Raw genomic sequence first — 20518 nt, 5'->3', positions numbered from 1 at the left:
CAAATTCTCTGCCTTTTTAAAAAGTGGAATACAGGCTTTGCCACATACAGCCTCATCAACCATGTTTCTTAGGGGTAAATAAATCACCAAGAAGATCAAGTTGGAAAGATTTTCACTTCACTAACTAATAGCACTCATAGGGGGGAAATTCTAAAAAGTTTCCAAACATGCCAGATGCATATTACAATATTTAGGAGAACTCATAAGCAGTGACTCCCTTAAGCCTCATTTTACTTCAATTTAGCCAAACTAGAAACCTTTCTCTAAAATACAGGCAGTCAGATCTAAAACACCATGGATATCAAGAGTTTGGATTTCATTTTCAGTCCTCCTGATTTAGGTTATCATGAAGGTAGAATGGTACAGCTAATATAGAAGCAGAATGGAGGCTCCTCAAAAAAGTATGAATAGAGTTACCCTATGACCCAGCAATCCCACTCCTGGGTATCTACCCTAGAAAATCAAAATCATTTATTTGCAATGATAGAGCCACCTGTATGTTCATTGCTCCATTATTCACAGTGGTCAAGGCATGGAGACATTGAAAGTGCAATAGAGGATTGGATAAAGAAGATGTGGAACATATATACAGTGGAATACTACCCAGCCATAAGAAAAGATGACATGAATACTGCCAATTGTGACAACATGGATAGATCTTGAGAATAGTATGCTAAGTGAAATATATCAGTCAGAAAAAGCTAAGAACCATTAGATTTCACTTATATGTAGGATATAAAACTGAAACTCATAGACACAGACAACAGAATGGTGGATACCAGAGGGAGGGGTTAGGTGGGTTGTGGGGAGTAAAGGGAGCCAAATACTTAGTGACAGAAGATGATTTGACTTTAGGTGGTAGACACCCAGTGCATTGCAATATACCGATCATGTATCATAGACAATGTACACTTGAAACCTATATGATCCTCTTAACCAATGTCACCCCAATACATTTAATAAAAAATACTTCAGGATAATGCAAAACAAACAAACAAAAAACCCCCCACTCAACAACTTCGGATTTCATTCTCAATTCTCTGCCTGATTTAGGTCATTTCAGCAAGTTCTTTAATGATTCTAGCCCTTCCAGAAAGCCAGGATTGAGAATTGGATATCTTCCATTAAGTGGACAGGAAAACAGTTAAGAAGAAAGCACACTTTAGTTTTCTGTGTAAAAAGTCACTGATTGATAATAACATGAATGGTATGTAAATTTAGACTTCTTGGGCTGTTATCTCAAGGATCAAGGAATGCAGTACTTTAGACACAAGAATCCAAAAACTAGGAAGGGTATGACTATTAAAATTGGCATAGTTCATAGTCTGAAAAGTTCTATTATTTTTTATTCCTTTTCATATATTCACTATACCCATCCAATCTTCCAATAATAGCAAAAGGTGTTAGGAGAATTATATATATATAATTCAGAGTTCTTAAAAAATTGGATTTGTTAGTTTCATCATGACATTTCACCACAGATAAACCTTATACCTGGGTATAAGAAAGAGAGAAGAAAATATATTTTTTTAGTTTAGAGGAAACTGAGAAATGGGGTGCGATAGCAGTGGTGTCAGCTCTGAAAAACGATTCTTGCTGTGACTTGAGCCACAAAGACATGACTGGTAATTTGGGGAAGTAATTAATATCTATACATTCACAGGTTTATTCATGGGTTAATTCTGATAACCTATGAGGTAGGTCTCCTTATTACTCTAATTTTGCAGATGAAGAATTGGTAGCTCAGAAAGGTTAACAAATGTTTCAGTTAAATTCTAATTATTTTTATATCTAGAAGTTAGTTCTCTTGATAGCACAGACCAAGTGATTTTGAACTGTATGCAGTAGCATTTTTAAATTCATTAAATATATAGATACAACTCAAGTGAGCAATTCTTATTTAGAAAAATATCATAAAATATATATAAGTGTACTGACTAGCTGCTTTTGTGAAAGGATGTGAGACAGTCTGTCGAAACTAAACATAATATCAAAGATGCATATTAAAAAATAAACTGATTAAAAGTAGAGAAATAGATGTCAAAATTCCTGGGGTATTATTGAAATAGTACATTTAATTAGGTGCTCATTTTTCTAAATTCTAAACCAAACACTTTAGTTTTGTTAAAAGAAAATATATGAGCTCACAAACAGATAAATCTTTCTAATGTTAAATTATATAGTATTTTTTTTTTTCGAGTGTCTAGAAGTGCCCCTGGCATGAGCCCGCGGAAGCCGTGCTCACTCCTTCTCGGGGTGAGGCTTCTAGGCTGCTCTGGTCCAAAATTATATAGTATTTTATTGTTGCTGTTTTATTCTTCATGGAGGGGACATTGGGAGTATAATTTTAAAATGGCATATATTATTTTGCCAAAAGATACATTATTAAAATGTATGATTACTTTTTTGTCTAGATATAAAAATAGAGTCCAATGCACAAATCAGAGGAGCCAGTTCTTGGGAAGTTAGATTATATGACCTCATCTTATTTCCTTAGATCTAATTGAACATTTCCAAAAATGTGCTACAGGAAAACCAGGTAGCAGGATGTTAATAGAGATTATTGGTTAAAAAGCATCCCAAGATAAATAAGCTTGGAGCCCTAACTGGTTTGGCTCAGTGGATAGAGCGTCGGCCTGCAGACTGAAGGGTCCCAAGTTCGATTCCGGTCAAGGGCATGTACCTTGGTTGCGGGCACATCCCCAGTGGGGGGTGTGCAGGAGGCAGCTGATAGATGTTTCTCTGTCATTGATGTTTCTAACTCTCTATCCCTCTCCCTTCCTCTCTGTAAAAATCAATAAAATATATATATATTTTAAAAAAGCTTGGAAATTCTGGGTCAATTTAAATAGTTTTATTTGCTTTAGAATGATCAGATTTTAGTTGTGATAGTAGAGACTTAGATATTCTGGAGGTCATTATGATGTTGAGCATTTCCCACAATCATTTGACAGTACAACACTTATTCTAAAGCATATTGTAGGAATCTACTTTTGACAGTAAAGATCTCATTGTGGTAGAACATAGGCAGTCTGGAGAATTAGCCATACATCCATTATGATTTCTCCCAAATTGCTAAATTACAACAAAATCATGGTTGTGGTCCAAATATCAATGTTCTGCATTGGTAATTAAGTTGTGTTCCAGATCTTTTATTTTTACTTTTAATATGTTTTTATTGATTTAAAAGGGAGAGAGAGAGAGAGATAGAAACATGAGTGATGACTGAGGATCAAACCCACAACCTGGGCATGTGTCCTGACCAGAATCAAACCAGTGACCTTTCAGTGCACAGGATGGACATCACTCAACCAACTGAGCCACACTGGCCAGGGCTCCAGATCCTTTAGTTACCAAATAAATACCATGCTTTTTAAAACAGAAATTCTCTTGCATTATAATTTTACCACTTTATTTCTTCATTATGATGTTGTCAGATCATCAGACTTTGATTTCTTTATTATCTTTGTATTCAGCCATCTGATTGAGACAAAAAAAATCTGAGACATAATGTGGGAGTATATAACTTCTTGTCAAGTTGAACTTGTTTTACAAATTAAAATTGCCTCTGGCTTCTAAAAACCCATTTCTGTTTTGATAAGTAACATTTAATCATGAAGATAAAATATATTTATGCAATAAAATAATATGGTAATCTGAATAATAATGATAACCGTGTATAACTTATATCTGATGATACTTAAAAAGAAATTTACAGAGGAATCCAGCTATAACAAATAAAGATATACAAACCTAAATGATATCCAAGACACTTGATTTTATATATTAAACAAAGGGAATTGTAAATGTCAGGAAAATGAAGTTGTAAGGAAACCTTGGTAGAAGGTTAGATTGGGGTAACTTGAATGCAAGCAGTCTATACATATATTTTCAGATTACCACAGCCCTATACAACAAATACATAGACACATAAACAACATTATATCTACTCCCTATACAGTTTACTCAAAGTATGCCAATAGGTGTGGTTTGAGTAAAGGTCAACAAATATAGTTAAGATTTGATTGAGTCGTCAGATCTTGCACTGTGAAAAGCCTCAACCCTATCTTTTTTTAAATTTTAAATTTTTCAATTAATGTTTATATTCACTTAGTTGTGTATTAGTTTCAGGTGTCCAGCATAGTGTTCCCCTGATGTTTACTTTGCAAAGTGTTCCTCTGATATTTCCAATACCCATCTGGCACCATACATAGTTATTATAGTACTAGAGGCCTGTTGCATGATATTCGTGCAAGAATAGGCCTTCCTTCCCCTGGCTTCACTCCCAGCCGCCCAGGAGCCGGCATGTCCCCACTCCCCGGCAGCTGGGTAGCCAGCACCTCCTCGCTTCTGGCCAGAGCACCGCTCCTGTAGCTCCCTCTGCTGCCCCCCTTCCCCTCATAGCAGGCATCACACCCCTCCTGGCTGCTCCACGCTTGCATATGCAAATTAACCTCCATCTTTGTTGGGTTAATTTGCATACTCACTCTGATTGGCTGTGGGCATAGCGGAGTGATGGTTAATTTGCATGTTTCTCTTTTATTAGGTAAGCTTATTGACTATATTCTCTATGCTTTACTTTGCATCCCTGTGACTATTAAATAAAAAATATTTTTTAAAGAGTTTGCTTAGTCACATAATAGTATTTACCACAATAATTTCCTTTAATAGCTATTCATTTCAAGGACCAACTTCTTCATCATCTGTAGGTATCACTATTATGACCCTGAGAATGTCAGCATTCTCATTCTTCTTGTTCTGCTGTGGTAGGAGAAAACTGAAGTTGTAACTGCTATGAAGGCAATATGTAGTAAATTCAGCCTTGTTTGTAATATTGTATTTCTCTTATCTTAAAAATTATCTAAATAAAAGAAAGATCATAATATTTTTTAAGTTTATATGGTGGGCATACTTGTTTTATCATTGCATATATATTTCTTCACTTTTCAACTTTTGAGACAAAAAGTTTACTATCTTCATGTTGAGGACTTCTTCTGTAGAGAAGAGTGTAACCTCAGGAGCCTGGGTTTAAATCCTTTCTCTGTCAAATACTGTATCAGTTATCTTTCACCTACAAGCTTTAAACAGAAGTAGCATGTATTGTCTCTCAGTTTTCTTCCTGTGGATCAGGAGTTTGAAAACAGCTTAGCTGGGTGGTTCTGGTTCAGGATGTCTCACAAGACTGCAGTCAGTGTATTGATTGGGGTTGCAGTCATTTTAAAGGCTGTCTGGTTTGGGGAGAATGTCTGTTTCCAAGCTCACTAACCTCGCCCTTTCCATGGGGCTGCTTCATGACACCGAAACAGGCTTCCCCAGGAGCAAATGATCCCAAGAGAGCAAGCAAGCTTGCAAGAAGGAACTACTAGTACTTAGTCTTTATAATCTAATCTCAGAAATGACATTCCATAATTTCTGCTATGGTTTCTTTCCTTCTTCCTTCCTTCCTCCCTCCTTCCCTCCCTCCTTCCCTCCCTCCCTCCCTCCCTCTCTTCCTTCCTTCCTTCCTTCCTTCCTCCCTTCCTTCCTTCCTTCCTTCCTTCCTTCCTTCCTTCCTTCCTTCCTTCCTTCCTTCCTTCCAACATCAATGATGGGAGAGAATTATTGATCACCTGCCTCCTGCATGCCCCCTGCTGGAGACCAAGCTAGAAACCTTGACTTGTGCCCTTGGCCAGAATGGAACCTGGGACCCTTTAATCCCCAGGCCAATACTCTATCCATTCAGACAAACCAGTCAGGGGCCCAAATGTTGCTTTCTATACATTGTAAACCTACCAGTCTTCTGTGTAACCTAATTAGCCATGTCACCTCCTTTTCTAATTTATTTATTATTTTATTATTTATATTATTTTTAAAATAATTCTTTATTGTTGAAAGTATTACATATGTCTCCTTTTCTCACCATTGACACCTTCTAGCTTGCCCCCACTACCCTCACCATGCCCTCAACATCCTATTGTCCATGTCCTGGGTTATTCAAATATGCAAACAAGTTCTTTAATTTCTTCCCACCCACCCACCCTCCCCTGCCCTGAAAACATAAGCCAATCTCAGCAAGTGAGTGTGGCCTTACCTGGATGGGATCATATAAAAGCCACATCTCTCCAGAGGCCACTTCTCCAGGGTAGTCTGACCACATTTGGAGCTGCCAGAACTTACAGAGGTGAGATCACTCCTAGTAGATTCTGTGGCATATGATTTAGAGAAAATATCTTGCCCTAGCTGGTTTGGCTCAGTGGATAGAGTGTCAGCCTGTGGACTGAAAGGTCCCAGGTTCGATTCCAGTCAAGCAGCCTGTGGACTGAAAGGTCCCAGGTTCGATTCCAGTCAAGCAGCCTGTGGACTGAAAGGTCCCAGGTTCAATTCCAGTCAAGCAGCCTGCGGACTGAAGGGTCCCAGGTTCGATTCCAGTCAAGGGCACATGCCCAGGTTGCGGGCTCTATCCCCAGTGGGGGGCGTGCAGGAGGCAGCCAATCAATGATTCTCTCATCATTGATGTTTCTATCTCTCTCCCTCTCCTTTCCTCTCTGAAATCAATAAAAAAACATATTAAAAAAAAATAAAAGAAAATATCTTCATGCCCACAAATGCTTTCAATTTACCTATGGGAGTGCTTGAATCTTCTCTAAGTAGACAAGTTGATTTTCTAGTTAATTAAAGTGACATCAATATTTAAATTATCTGTGATTAGAGCAATTGTAATGTATTTGTTATAATAAGATATTTGATGTTTTTTTTTTATTTTAGTACCACATATTACTAGATGTTTTTAGGCCTAAAATGAGATTCCACTACTTTTTGTGCAATTATGGGGACAGACTCTCACAGAATTGATTTTTACTGAAAAGTGAAACTTCTTTTTCTATTTGCTTACATTGATCTCCCCCTTTTTCCTCCCATTGACTCTTCCTAACTCACCCCCTCTACCCTCCCCCTGGCCTTCAGCACCCTATATTTTGTGTCGATGGTTTATGCATGTAGGCATACAAGTTCTTTAAGGTCTTCCCACCCAAACACCCTCCCCCTCCTTCTGAAGACATGAAACCTACTACATTATTTGTTAACTTGTGAAAAGTTTCAACAAAATACAGGTACCATGGCACCTCTCTTAAAAATGATTTTCTACAGCATCTATAAGGTGGTAACTACAGTGAATAAAACAATATTGCATATTGGAAAGTTTCATAGGTCTTACCACAAAACACATTTACATTCTGTTGGTGCCAGCCACCAAGTGTTGTTTTCTATTCATTGTAAACCTAAGTAGCAATCTTAATACTATCTGTGTAATCTATTCAGGCTGGTCACTTTCTTTTGAAAACTTAAGCCAATCTCAGCAAGTGGGTGTGGCCTTAGGTGAGTGGAATGATATAAAAGAACCATCTGTGCAGAAGCCACTTCACTTCTGTAGGGTAGACTGACTAAACTTGGAGCTGCCAGTTGAGCACAGAGAGTTCCTACTGACCTGGATATCTACAGAACTTCCAGTGGTGAGACGGCTCATAGGAGACTGGTGAGTATGGAATTTAGAGTAAATACCTTCATGCCTACATTCTATTATGCAAATACCTTCAATTTACCTATTGGAGTGCTTGGATCTTCTCCAAGCAAACAAGTAGATTTCCTCATTAATTTAAATGACATCAATATTAAAAATATCTGTGATTAGAGCACTTGTAATATATTGATATTTGTTATAATAAATTACTTGATTATTTTACTACCATATTGCTACTGGATTTGCTTTAGGTCTTAAAAGAGATTTTTCTATTTTTGTCCAATTATGAAAATCATAAACTACATAAAACGTTCAACATAATGTATGCATGTAAGTATCTTTATACACATCAAGTTGAAATACAAACGTATCATTTAATTAGAAAATCCTTGTAAAGGTCTTATTTGCTATTTCCTTAAAACTTTCCATTTCCAGGCTACATTTGAAAACTCTGAAATAGATTTGACCAACTCTAAGGCTACCCAAGAAGTAGCATTGGACACAATGGGAGACTATCAGAAATAAAGATGAACCAGCAATACTTCCATTAACTGCACCCTGGATTTTCTAGTGTAGAAATTACATGCCAGGGTTTTTATGTTTGTTTTTTGTTTTTAAATTGATTCCTGAGAGTTAAGGGGGGGGAGAGAGAGAGAGAGAGAGGCAGGTGGAGAGAGAGATGAGTGAGAAACAGAGATTCACTGTCTCTAGCATGCACCCTGACTGGGTGTGAAAACCAAAATATAAACTTATCCCTAACCAGGAATCGAATCCACCACCGTTTGGTGTACCAGATGATGCTCCACCCAACTGAGCCTCAATAGCATGCATTACTTTATTTTTTTTAATCAATCCATTATTTGTTGCTAATTAACACTGTAACTTTGATGTTCAAAATGTGGAGATATTATGATGGACTAAATTGACTTGGAAAAAAAATTTTTTTCTGAACTACAAGTAACAAAATATTTTTACTATTTATAGTTTTTTAAAGGAAGAGCTTTGCTATTAAAATTCAAGCATAAATTATTTTTCTATTTTAAGGAGTTCAAAGTCAAAATCGAAAAGAATACATTAGGGAGCCATGTTAATCCAATATGTTTGCTTTGTCAGTATGGAGGCCAGACAGGTAGAGACTATTGGCATAGAGATGAAGGGTGTATATCTTACAGTCTTGGAGTCAGAGAGAGAGAGATCGGTTCATTAATTAATAGTCTGTATGTGCACTTCTGGACCAATTAGCTTGTCCAAGTAAGTTAGTTATGATTGAGATCATTGTTAATTTTATTTTTTAAAATGTATTGATTTTAGAGAAATAGGAAGGAAGGGAGAGAGAGAGGGAGAGAGGGATTTGTTTCACTGGTTAATTCTTGTATGTGCCCTGATGGGGGATCAAACCCAAAACGTTGGCAAGTCCTGATAACATTCTAACCAACTAAGCTACCCAGGCAAGGCCTAGATCATTGTTTATTTAATTAAATACTTTAATTGACTTTAGAGAAGAAAAAGTGAGGGAGAGAAGGAGGAAAAGAGTGACCAGGAAAGAGAAAGAGAGACAGGGAGAAACGTCCATTGGCTGCCTCCCGTAGGCATCCTGACCAAACATCAAACCGCCAGCCTGGCTGTGTTCCCTGACTGGGTATGGAACCCATTGCCCTGGAAAAGCTCCACTCAACTCAGTCCCAGTTGCCAGGGATCATTGTTTATTTTAAACAAAAAGAATGCTGAGGACCCTACTGTCTCATTTTCTCATAGCACAAACCCAAGCTGTCTAGATTTGCTATGTCTAGGCTTGTATTGGAGGGAAATTAGTGGGTAGGTTGGATATCTATTTAATAGGTAAATCAAACTCAAGCAGACGTGCTTTTATCCAAAGGCCTTTCTTTCCTCATCTGGAAAGAAGATGGACTTTCTGTCTCTCCCTCTCTCATTCTTTCTTTTATTGTGATTACAGAAACATGGAGTCACACACCTTGCAAGCCTTGTGGAATGAACTGACCTGCTCCGTCTGTATGAACTAGTTCCTACACCCGGTCACCTCAGACTGCGGGCACAGCTTTTGCCATCCCTGCCTGTGCCTCAGCTGGGATGTGGCCCAGACTCCAATGCACTGCCCTCATTGCAGACAAGTGTCAGAGAAGCCAGATTTCAAAACCAGCATCCCACATGATAAGGTACATAGAAAACCCTAAAGACTCCATCAAAAAATTATTAAACTTACTAAATGAATTTGACAAGGTAGCAGGATACAAAATTAATGCCAAGAAACTTACAGCATTTCTATACACCAATAGTGAACTTACAGAAAGAGAGACTAAAAAAGCAATCTCATTTACCATCATACCAAAAAAATTAAGATACCTAGGGATAAAGTTAACTAAAGAGATAAAAGATCTATATGCAAAAAACTACAGGACACTGAAAAAAAAAGATATAGAGGAAGATATAGACAGATGGAAGAACATACTGTGCTCATGGATTTATAGAATCAACATCATCAAAATGTCCATACCACCCAAAGCAATCTATAGATTCAATGCAATCCCCATTAAAATACTAACGGCATATTTCACAGACATAGAACAAACTCTCCAAAAATTCATCTGGAATTAAAAAAGACCCCTAATAGCTGCAGCAATCCTGAGAAAGAAGAACAAAGTAGGTGGGATCTCTATACCAGATATCAAGCTGTATTACAAAGCCACTGTTCTCAAAACAGCCTGGTACTGGCACAAGAACAGACATATAGATCAATGGAATAGAATAGAGAACCCAGAAATCGATCCAAACCACTGTGCCCAATTAATATTTGACAAAGGAGGCATGAACATACAATGGAGTCACGACAGTCTCTTCAATAAATGGTGTTGGGAAAATTGGACAGATACATGCAAAAAAATGAAACTAGATCACCAACTTACACCATACACAAAAATAAACTCAAAATGGATACAGGACTTAAACATAAGACGGGAAACCATAAAAATACAAGAGGAATCCACAGGCAGCAATATCTCAGACATCTGCCAAAGGAACTTCTTCACTGATACTGCTCCTGGGGCAATGGAAACTAAAGAGAAAATAATCAAATGGGACTACATCAAAATAAAAATCTTGTGCACAGCAAAAGAAACCGTCAACAAAACAACAAGAAAGCCCACTGTATGGGAGAACATATTTGCCAATGTTATCACAGATAAGGGTTTAATCTTCAACATTTACAGGGAACTCATACAACAAAAGGAAGATAAACAATCCAATCAAAAAATGGTCAAGGGACCTAAATAGAAACTTTTCTAAAGAAGACAGAAGGAAGGCCAAGAGACATGAAAACATGCTCAAAGTCACTAACTATCCGAGAGATGCAAATCAAAACGACAATGCAATACCATCTCACACCTGTCAGAATGGCTATCATCAACAATCAATAAATGACAAATGTTGATGAGGATGTGGAGAAAAAGGAACCCTCGTGCACTGCTGGTGGGAATGCAGATTGGTGCAGTCACTTTGGAGAACAGTATGGAGTTTCCTCAAAAAACTGAAAATGGAACTCCCATTTGATCCAATAATACCACTTCCAGGAATATGTCCCAAGAAGCTAGAAAAATCTATCCGAAAGGATATATGCACCCCTATGTTCATAGCAGCACAATTTACCATAGCTAAGATTTGGAAACAGCCTAAGTGCCCACCAGCAGATGATTGAATTAAAAATAGTGTTACATCTACACAATGGAATAATATGCTACACTAAAAAAGAAGGAATTCCTACCATTTGCAACAACATGGATGGAACTGGAGAGCATTATGCTAAGTGAAATAAGCCAGTCAGAGAAAGATAAATATCACATGATCTCACTCATGTATGGAAAATAATGAATAATATAAACTGATGAACAAAAGCAGATCCAGAGACAGGGAAGCATTGACCAGACTGTCAAACCTCAGAGGGAAGGTAGGGGAGGGTGGGTGTAAGGGGGAGAAATCAACCAAAGGACTTGTATGCATGCATATAAGCCTAACCAGTGGACACAGATAGCAGGGGGGTGAGGGCATGAGTGAAGAGGGGGGGGGGGATGAAAAAAATTTGGGGGGCATCTTGGGAATGTGATTCCCAGCCAAAAAAAAAAGATAATTATGGAAACACTTTCTTATAAATATTGAAAATATTTTTCCTAGTATGCTGTTTTCACATCATTTACTTTGTGATTTTTTCAACTTTTAGGTTTTGTAGGTCCTAATTCATCTAGACTTATTAAACCACACCTGTTTTCCTCTGATGTCATACTTGTATTCTTTACATTTAAGTATTTATTTCAACTGGAATTTGTTTTTGCAATTGAATATATGTTGGACTGAATATAAATTAAATTTCAATTATCTGATAAAAATATAAATATTTTATAGTTAGTTGACTAAAATATAAATATGTTTTGCCTTGAATATAAACTGGATCTAAATCATTAAAAATTTACTATTTGACAATTCAATTTCATTACAAATAGCCCCAAACCATGTATTGAAAACCCAGAAGGGTGGGCCTGGCCAGTGTAGCTCAGTTGGTTAGAGTATTGACCTCTGAACAAAAGGGTCTCTGGTTCAATTCCTGGTTAGGACACATACTCAGGTTGTGGGTTCAATCCCTGGTGGGAGTGCAGCTCTCTCCCCTCCCTTCTCTCTCTAAAATCAATTCAAAATATATTTAAAATTAATTAAAGAAAAAGTAAATAAAAAAGATTGCTCTTTAAGAAATATACCACCCTAACCAGTTTGGCTCAGTGGATAGAGCATAGGCCTCTGGACTCAAGGGTTCCACTTTGGACTCAGGTCAAGGGCATGTACCTTGGTTGAGGGCCCATCCCCAGTACGGGGTGTGCAGGAGGCAGCTGATTGATGTTTCTTTCTCATTGATGTTTCTAACTCTCTATCCCTCTCTCTTCATCTCTGTAAAAAAAAAAAAAAATCAATAAAATATATTAAAAAATAAAAAAAGCAATATACCTCCTGCCCAGCTTGTGTGGTTCAGTTCTTGAGTGTCAGCCTATGAACCAGGAGGTCACAGTTCCATTCTTGGTCAGGGCACTGGGCTAGGGCTCGATCCCCAGTATAGGACATGCAGAAGGCAGCCAATCAATGATGTTTCTATCTCTCTTTCCCTCTCCCTTCCTCTCTGAAATCAATAAAAATATATTTTTATAAAAAGAATGAAAAAATGTAAATATTGGCAGTACATATTTATTTAGGATTTATTCTATATTAGGTCTTAGAATAAACTCTTTCCTTGCATTAGGTATTCTGACTCTAACCAACAGTCATTGGAAGGTTGGTTCGTTTTCTGCATTTTCTCCTTAGAAATGTGTATTTTTGAGATGCAACACATAGCAATGGTAGGGGCACAGACATTAGAGATTACTTATTGCCTTAGTTCAAATCACTACTCAATAGCAGCACCATCTGACTTCATTTCTTTATCATAAATATTGGATTAAGAGTCCATATATAAAACACAGAAAGCACATTTACAGGAAAATCACATGGCATGAGTTCCATAAATGTAAGCTCTTTGCTGAATTTGAGTCTTTTTTTTTTTAGTCTAAAAAATTACCTTGATTTAGCTAATCATCGATTAATTTCTAACAATATATTCAGGAAATGCAGTGATGAATTTGCTATTTATTGTGGGAGAAGAACAATTCAAAAAACAAACGGATGTGTGGGGAGAGATAGAAGGGAGCTTATGTGTGCATTTTGGTCTTCTGTCTTCCATTCCATCAGTAATGGCCCAGGTGATGATGCTAACTGAATTAACAATGACGTATGACTGCCCAGGTTGTAACACACACACACACACACACACACACACACACACACACACACACACCCTAGTCCCTATCATAATAGAGATTCTATAGTGGCTGTCTCATACACACAAATACCATTTTATCACACATGGGAAAAATCAATGGGGTTTAAACTATTTTTAAGATCAACTTTCAAATCCTGAAAATTTATAGCAAAACTCCTTTCAAGTAAGGTAATTTACTAATGTACCCCTCCAAAGATTCGCTAAGTACCCCTGATGCCCTAGCCCCGTGGTCGGCAAACTGCGGCTCACGAGCCACATGCGGTTCTTTGGCCCCATGAGTGTGGCTCTTCCACAAAATAGCACGGCCTGGGCGAGTCTATTTTGAAGAAGTGGCATTAGAAGGAGTTTAAGTTTAAAAAATTTGGCTTTCAAAATAAATTTCAATAGTTGTACTGTTGATATTTGCTCTGTTGACTAATGAGTTTGCCGACCACTGCCCTAGCCAATGTGTTAGCTTCTGAGGACCCAGCTGTGAATACAAGGCACTTCCTTCCTTTAGCCATAGTCATTTATAGTGTTGAGGAGGGAAAAAAAGACCAGCTATTCTGGGTTCTCTAAATTGAAGGTCTATCCAAGTCCTGAAAGTCAGTGGTAACTTCCTTGTCAGCTCAGTTTTCCCCTGATGGTAAGTGAACCTGTAGGAGTGACCAGACCAAGGGGAAGAAGTTGCAGGCTGACATGGCATGATAGGTAACCAAGGATGTCCAGCAAGTGCAGACCCTGCATTCCTGGATTCGGACCATGAGTAGTAATCTCACACTGATATACATTTTCGTGACTCCAGCAAGTTCACAAAACAAGTGAAAAACCACAGTGTATATATATTCTGAAAAAAAGCCTTAAGGCATGATTTTTAATGACCAAAAAAATGAAAATAACACAATTTTACATTTCACGTTCTCTTTCTACTGAATAACGCTAAAAAGAGGTTACATTAAAGTAGAAGAAGCATAAAAGACAATAAACTATCATTGATAGGCTTCACCTTAAAAGAGTTCCCTCACAACTGAGATCCCAGGCCCTATCCACGTGTGTCCAGTGAACTGAAAGGTCTGAAATTGTTATTGCCCGGGTCACCTATGCACCTCTCAAATGGGAAACACGAAATGAAGGAATGCTTGATGAGAGAACACCTCACAACATCCACAAAACTTACACTTCCATTGTCAACATCAAGGAACACACCAACCCTGCCCAGAGGTTTCTGTATGTACTGACGAGCCATCGGGGCAGTGGTCCAGAGAGTCGTTTGATTATCATCCTTCACATGTATAAGAAGAAATGTGTCCTTACATTCAGTCAATGTGTCATTCTTCATCCAGGAATCCTTACAGACCCCTACAGCCCAGTCCCAGGACGTGGGCACATCCACCTCCCAATAATGTTTGCCAGAGTTGAAGACCTGGGCTCCCCATGCAGGAAAACAGTTAGATGCTCCAGAATCCAGAGGCACATGTGGACTATCAGGCATAAACTTCAGACTTCTCACGTCATCAAACAACGTTATATTGCCATGGGTTATTTCACCATTGAAGGAAACTTCCACTGTGAAGAAAAGAGAATATTCCAGTCAAAATCAATGTTAAGCTCTCGGCAGTTTTTCTCAGAGGTTAGAGGATTTGCCTCTGGATGAAAGGGTGGAGGGTTTGATTCCTGATCATGGGTGTAGGAATCCCTTTCCACGTCCCGCGTGGTCCAGGGTTCCGGTTCAGGGTTCGAGTTCTGGAGAAGGGCCGCACACAAATGAAAGGAGACTTGAAGAAATTCAATTTGGCGAAATGGGGGGCCAGGCGGTAGTCCACCTCTAGTGGGAGAACTGACAACTGCTCTGGCTCTGCCATCCCTTTTATTTGAGGCTTTGGGGAAAACATCTTAGTCAAGATAAACAGAAATATACATGTAGCCCTTAGGCAGGAAATAACAAAAAACTTAATGGGACAAACCAAGGTGGAAGCTGCTTCAGCTAACAATATCTCAACTAAAGGGTGAGTGGTTAGAGCAATTAAGGTTGTTGACCAGCCTTCCTGGCTTCCTGTCAACATCTCTCTTTTAGTGAAACTGATTTGTTTCCGGCACATGGGCATGTGCTCTGGCTGCAGGTTCATCTCTGCCATGGTGAACATGGGGTGCATGTGGGAGGCAACCATTCCATATGTGTCTCTCTTGTCTGGTTTTCTCGGTCTCTCTCTCTCCCCCTCCTCCCTCCCTTCCAAGCTCCTCTGAAAATCAATGAAAAGAATATCCTTGGGTGAGGATTAAAAAAAAAAATCACTGTTGAAAATAAAATTGTGTATGAGAGAAAGGGACACCTTAGTGTCTCACTGGGAAAAAAAAGTTCCAACACTAGGTTTGAATGGAAAATATTGGATTCAAATGATGCCAACTTATCTCCTAAAGAAACAAATATCTAAGACCTCCTAAAAATAGGCTATCATAAAAGTGAAGAAGGTCATGTCTACTTCTGGCTGGTTACTTTTTATAAGCTGGACACCTGGGCAGTACCACCAAGTACATAACAATAAATCTTACCTCTCCCACTCCTTGAGGAGAAAAATAATTTTAGTCTAAATAAATGGAGATGACTCGCTCAGGATATGGTGCTACACCCGCTGATGATACTGCAGTTAAGTAAGCAAGTTGACATTAAAGAAGAAACATAAAGGCCTTCTTAGGTATGATTTCCTATGAAGGATAGGCTGCCTTTCATAACTGGTTCCACCTAAAAATTTAATCTTCCTTTCTCATAGATTAAACTCCCAGGGATAGGTTTCCCGTTGAGCTCTACATATAGGCGCATTGACCACCAAGTTATTTTATTGTCATATTCATAAATTCTTGGTTTCTACAACTAGGTTTTTTCACAATGACGATTAATTCACATTATATCAATTGCAACCCACATTATATCCCAATTACTATAATTATTTAAGGAAAATATTTTAGAAATCTAATTCACTGCAGTTATTTGGAATACCTTGAACTGATATAGTTTTCTATGGATCAGTCAACAACTGATATTTTATGTGCTATTTATAGGGTTCAGTGGGACCCTTTTTCGTGCATGTACTTTTTATCATAATATAAATAACATCAAATTTACAAGTTATTGATAAGGCCTGAGTCAGACCTATCATTTTCCGTTATTATAGCGACCCCATAACTACATAGGACTATAGATGCCACTTTGAAGACTATTTTCTTGTGCAAGATGAAAGCTTAAGGAAGGAGAAAAGGTCACACACAACATATCCCAACTGAAGGACCCCGCCAGGTGGTCCCCCATTGGGGTGACACTCACCTCGGAAGCGGTTGAGCCTGTCCATCAGTCCAGTGATGGGATGTGCAGTGAGTTCTGGCTGCAGAGGCTGAGGCATGTGCTGCTGCACCTGCTCACTCCTGTCAGGAGGAAGAGGAAATTAATCTTGCTGGTGGCATCATCATTCAGCTGAACATTCATAAAAATCCTTTTGTTCACAATCAGGATATAGAATTGTGCTTATCCTCTTTTCAATCACTTCGGCTTGACATTTCTTCAGTTGCTCAGAAAACGTTGACCCTTCCTCAATAAGTGTCTCTAAATTTTGTGTGTCTTCCTCTCGGAGAACCATCTGGAGTGTCTCATAAAAAGCTCTGGTTTCATCTTGGCGTTTATAGAGATAAGCCTGCAGAGAGATAGATTTCCTAGATCACATACAAGGGCTGACCTTACCCTCCACCACTTAAACAGCATCTCGTTCACCGATGCTGTTCTCTACCAATAAGTTTCACCACCCTAAATTCAGGTTATTCTTCTTTCCTTCATTTATGTTCCATTGTAATAAGCTATACCAACAGCCTTAATCCTTCCCTTTCCTCAAAACACCTCCTCCCACTGCATGAGTGCCTGAAGGAACTAGAGAAAAGCTTCTCACTCATAATTTCTTTTACACTCCTTTCTCAAAACTGCAGGCCAGCTACAGATGTTTATGGTCATTACATGCAACATTCTGGTCTCTGTGTCAGTAAATTCATCTCTGGTGACAAAACCTCCCTACTGCACTGCCTGAGGACCCAGCACAGCTCCTTATGGAGCACAGCATTGCCTTTCCCCATGGATTTGAAGCCACCAGAAAAGACCTCCCTGAAATCCTCACCACCTGCCCTCAAACTGACATCCATCCCCCTGGCCCTTTTCTCTGCCGCCCTTTTCTCTATGGATGGGCTACTGTCCTCCATCTAAGACCACAGGCTCCTATATTGTTTTTTTGTTCTAAAGAACTATAATTATTCCATTGTGCATTCTCTCCCAAAAGTTATGGATTCACGCCCTCTCTCCAGTCTCAGTTCTTTCTATTCTTTACTTCTTTTCCTCATTTTTCTTTCAGTTTCACATGTTATATTTTCTTCTACTTAAAGCAATATTATTCTCTAGCTTCTGCATGCTTACTTCTCACAATGGTAGGCACACACCTTAAATTGCTGTTCTCAGGTCCGTTTCCTGTCATGTCTATGTCAGCCTGATTCACAGGAAAATGCAATGTCATACTTACCATCCAATAGACAGGTATTCTGCAATTTTTACTGAAAGCTTTTTGAATTTCTTGAATCTTTTCCCATAAAGATGTCATTTGGTTGGAGAGCTTCTTCTGTAAAAAAATAAAATAAATTGAATTTTAGCACCAGAGAAGCAAATACATTTAGGTTTCAGATCCTAAATGAAGGCATTAATCAAGGGATATTAGACAAAAGTACTTTAAGTAGAGAAGGATCATGATTTTTCCCTATTTGCCCTCACTAATGATACATTTTAGGTTTTAGCTTGAAGAACCACCCGATACAACATAGAAATTTGTCTAGAGAAACTGATCAAGATTTTACTTAGCACAACTACTTCTCAGTTGGTCAGAATTTGGAGCTAGTGATAATCTGCTCCAAATCCCACTGTATTTTCTCCTACATCTTTATCAGTGTTAGCAAATATGCACCCCATAGAAAATCCTTGCTGCATTTGTAGTTTTCACACCACTGACTCTTCCATGAGAGCTTTCCAGTGCCTTGAGTACAATGCTGCATCATCAAAGTAATGAGGATCATTAACTTAATTACTCTCCCATTAAATGCAATTTCCATGAACACAGGTAAACCAGTGCATTTCCTCACAGCTTCTTAATGGTTCTTAAATAGGTATCAATACACTTAAGGAGGAGAAGATTGAACCCTCATCTCTTTGCTATACTCTCCTCTAGCATTCAAGGTGACTCTGAGGGGCACCACTCACCCTGTGTTCCTCAGCAGCCTCTTCCAAGGAGCAGTGTCTGTGGGCCTCGTGCTCCTGAGAGCTGGAGCAGTGCAAACAGAGCAGGCTCCTGTCATCTTCACAGAAGATCTGCTTTGTCTCCTGGTGCAGCCCACACCTATTGTCCTCAGAGCTCAGGAATTGCTGCAGACTGCCTTTTCTGGCGATGGACACCAGATTTTGCAGGGTAATATTGGTTTTGAAGATTTTCTGCTCTGATGGTTTCCTGCACATGAGACAAGTAGGGCTTTCTGCTTTCTCCCCGGATACATAGAGACACGAACAACAGAAGCTGTGCCCACAGCCCATGGTGACTGGGTCTATAAAGTAATTCATGCAGATGGCACAGGTGAGTTGTTTCTGCAACTTTTCTATGATGTCTGAGTCCATTTTTCTGAGAAAAGAAAACGGAAGTTTATTCTTCTGCCCTGGGGATACAAAGATCTAAGCAAAATGTGACTCAGGTTGTGACTCAATAACAGTGTGTCCAGAGCAGAAGTAAGCTTGATAGGCATGTGACACAAACAGAAAGCAGACACAGGAAAGCTCCAACAACCTGTTGACACTATTCTTGGCTTTCTAAACAACACTATCCACCTCCTACACCCTTTTCTTCTGCTTAAGAAAGAACCTCAATTTGCTGAGGTCTTATTTTCTCCAAATAGGTTGAGTTTCAGGTATTTTGAATAATTTACAATTCCAAGTTCTGGGTCCTGCATGCTCTAATATTTTATCTAACACTCAATGCCAGTCATTGAGCTAATTTTCATTATTATGCAATTGTCAGGCATTTCACCTTGGATGTGATTTTTCATCTCAATCAGAATCCACATCCCAAAACATTTGATGGAATCCAACTGATATATTTCCTTTTGTTACATGTGCTTTAAAAAAAATGATTTCAGAGAGAGGATGAGAGAGAGAGAAGCATTAATGAGAGAGAAACATTGACTGGTGGCCTCCTGCACATGTCCCAATGGAGATTGAGACCACAACCTGGGTATATGTCCTGGCCAGGAATCAAATTGGGGCTCTCCTAGTGCAGTGGTTGGCAAACTGTGGCTTTCGATCCACATGCGGCTCTTTGGCACCTTGAGTGTGTCTCTTATACAAAAAAAACACAGCCTGAGCATGTCTATTTTGTAGAAGTGGTGTTAGAATTAGTTTAAGTTTAAAAAATTTGGCTCTCAACAGAAATTTCAATCATTGTACTGTTGATATTTGGCTCTGTTGACTAATGAGTTTTGCTGACCACTGTCCTAGTACATGGGATGTTGCTCTATTTAACCAACTGAACAACTCTGGCCTGGCAACTTTTTTGATTTATACAAAACAGTATGGGGATACCTTAAGAGAAATGAAGAAGAAACTAAACATTGTCAAAATCATCAGAATCTCACAGACTCTCACAGGCCGAACACTAATGAAAGAGACTTAGATAAGTATTAATTTCAGAATATTGGGGGCAAGGCGGGAGCCCAAGAGAGGACTTCACCCTGCTCTGGCCTTGAAATCCCTTTTCATTGAGACTATGGGATACACCCATAGCCTTTAGGCAGGAAATTCCAATATCAGAAATTTACATAAGACAAACAGGTGGAGGCTGCTTCATCTAACAATGTTTCAGCTAAACAGTGAGTGATTAGCTCTGACCTTTCAGAGCAGTTAAGGTTGTTGACCAGCCTTCCGGGTTTCCTGTCCACATCTTACTATTAGTGAGACAATGATAGTTTCTGGCACCAATGTGCTTTATTAGCCCTCTTCTCTTTATTTGCCATATCAATTAATCAAAGAAACAAAAAATTAAAGAGAATAGTTTTATTTGAAGTCTTCAATAACGATTATCAAGCACTACTTGTGATAAGATAATGGTAAGATT

At 38.6% G+C, this 20518-nt stretch overlaps 1 protein-coding gene across 1 annotated transcript; it reads right to left on the bottom strand.

The window, feature by feature from the left end:
• Positions 1–14385: 14385 nt before the first annotated feature.
• Positions 14386–19029, bottom strand: LOC307110161 (tripartite motif-containing protein 43-like; the record flags this gene model as incomplete). Its single annotated transcript, XM_079789179.1, has 4 exons — positions 14386–14909; positions 16663–16760; positions 17814–17989; positions 18622–19029. The coding sequence occupies 4 exons, from the start codon at positions 19027–19029 to the stop codon at positions 14386–14388; spliced, it is 1206 nt and encodes a 401-aa protein (XP_079645305.1).
• Between the last annotated feature and the right edge of the window lie 1489 nt (positions 19030–20518).

Source organism: Cnephaeus nilssonii (genome assembly GCF_951640355.1).
Source record: "Cnephaeus nilssonii genome assembly, chromosome: 13".
In the NCBI taxonomy this organism is placed as follows: Eukaryota; Metazoa; Chordata; class Mammalia; order Chiroptera; family Vespertilionidae; genus Cnephaeus; species Cnephaeus nilssonii.
This window is presented reverse-complemented; position numbering and strand designations above follow the sequence as displayed.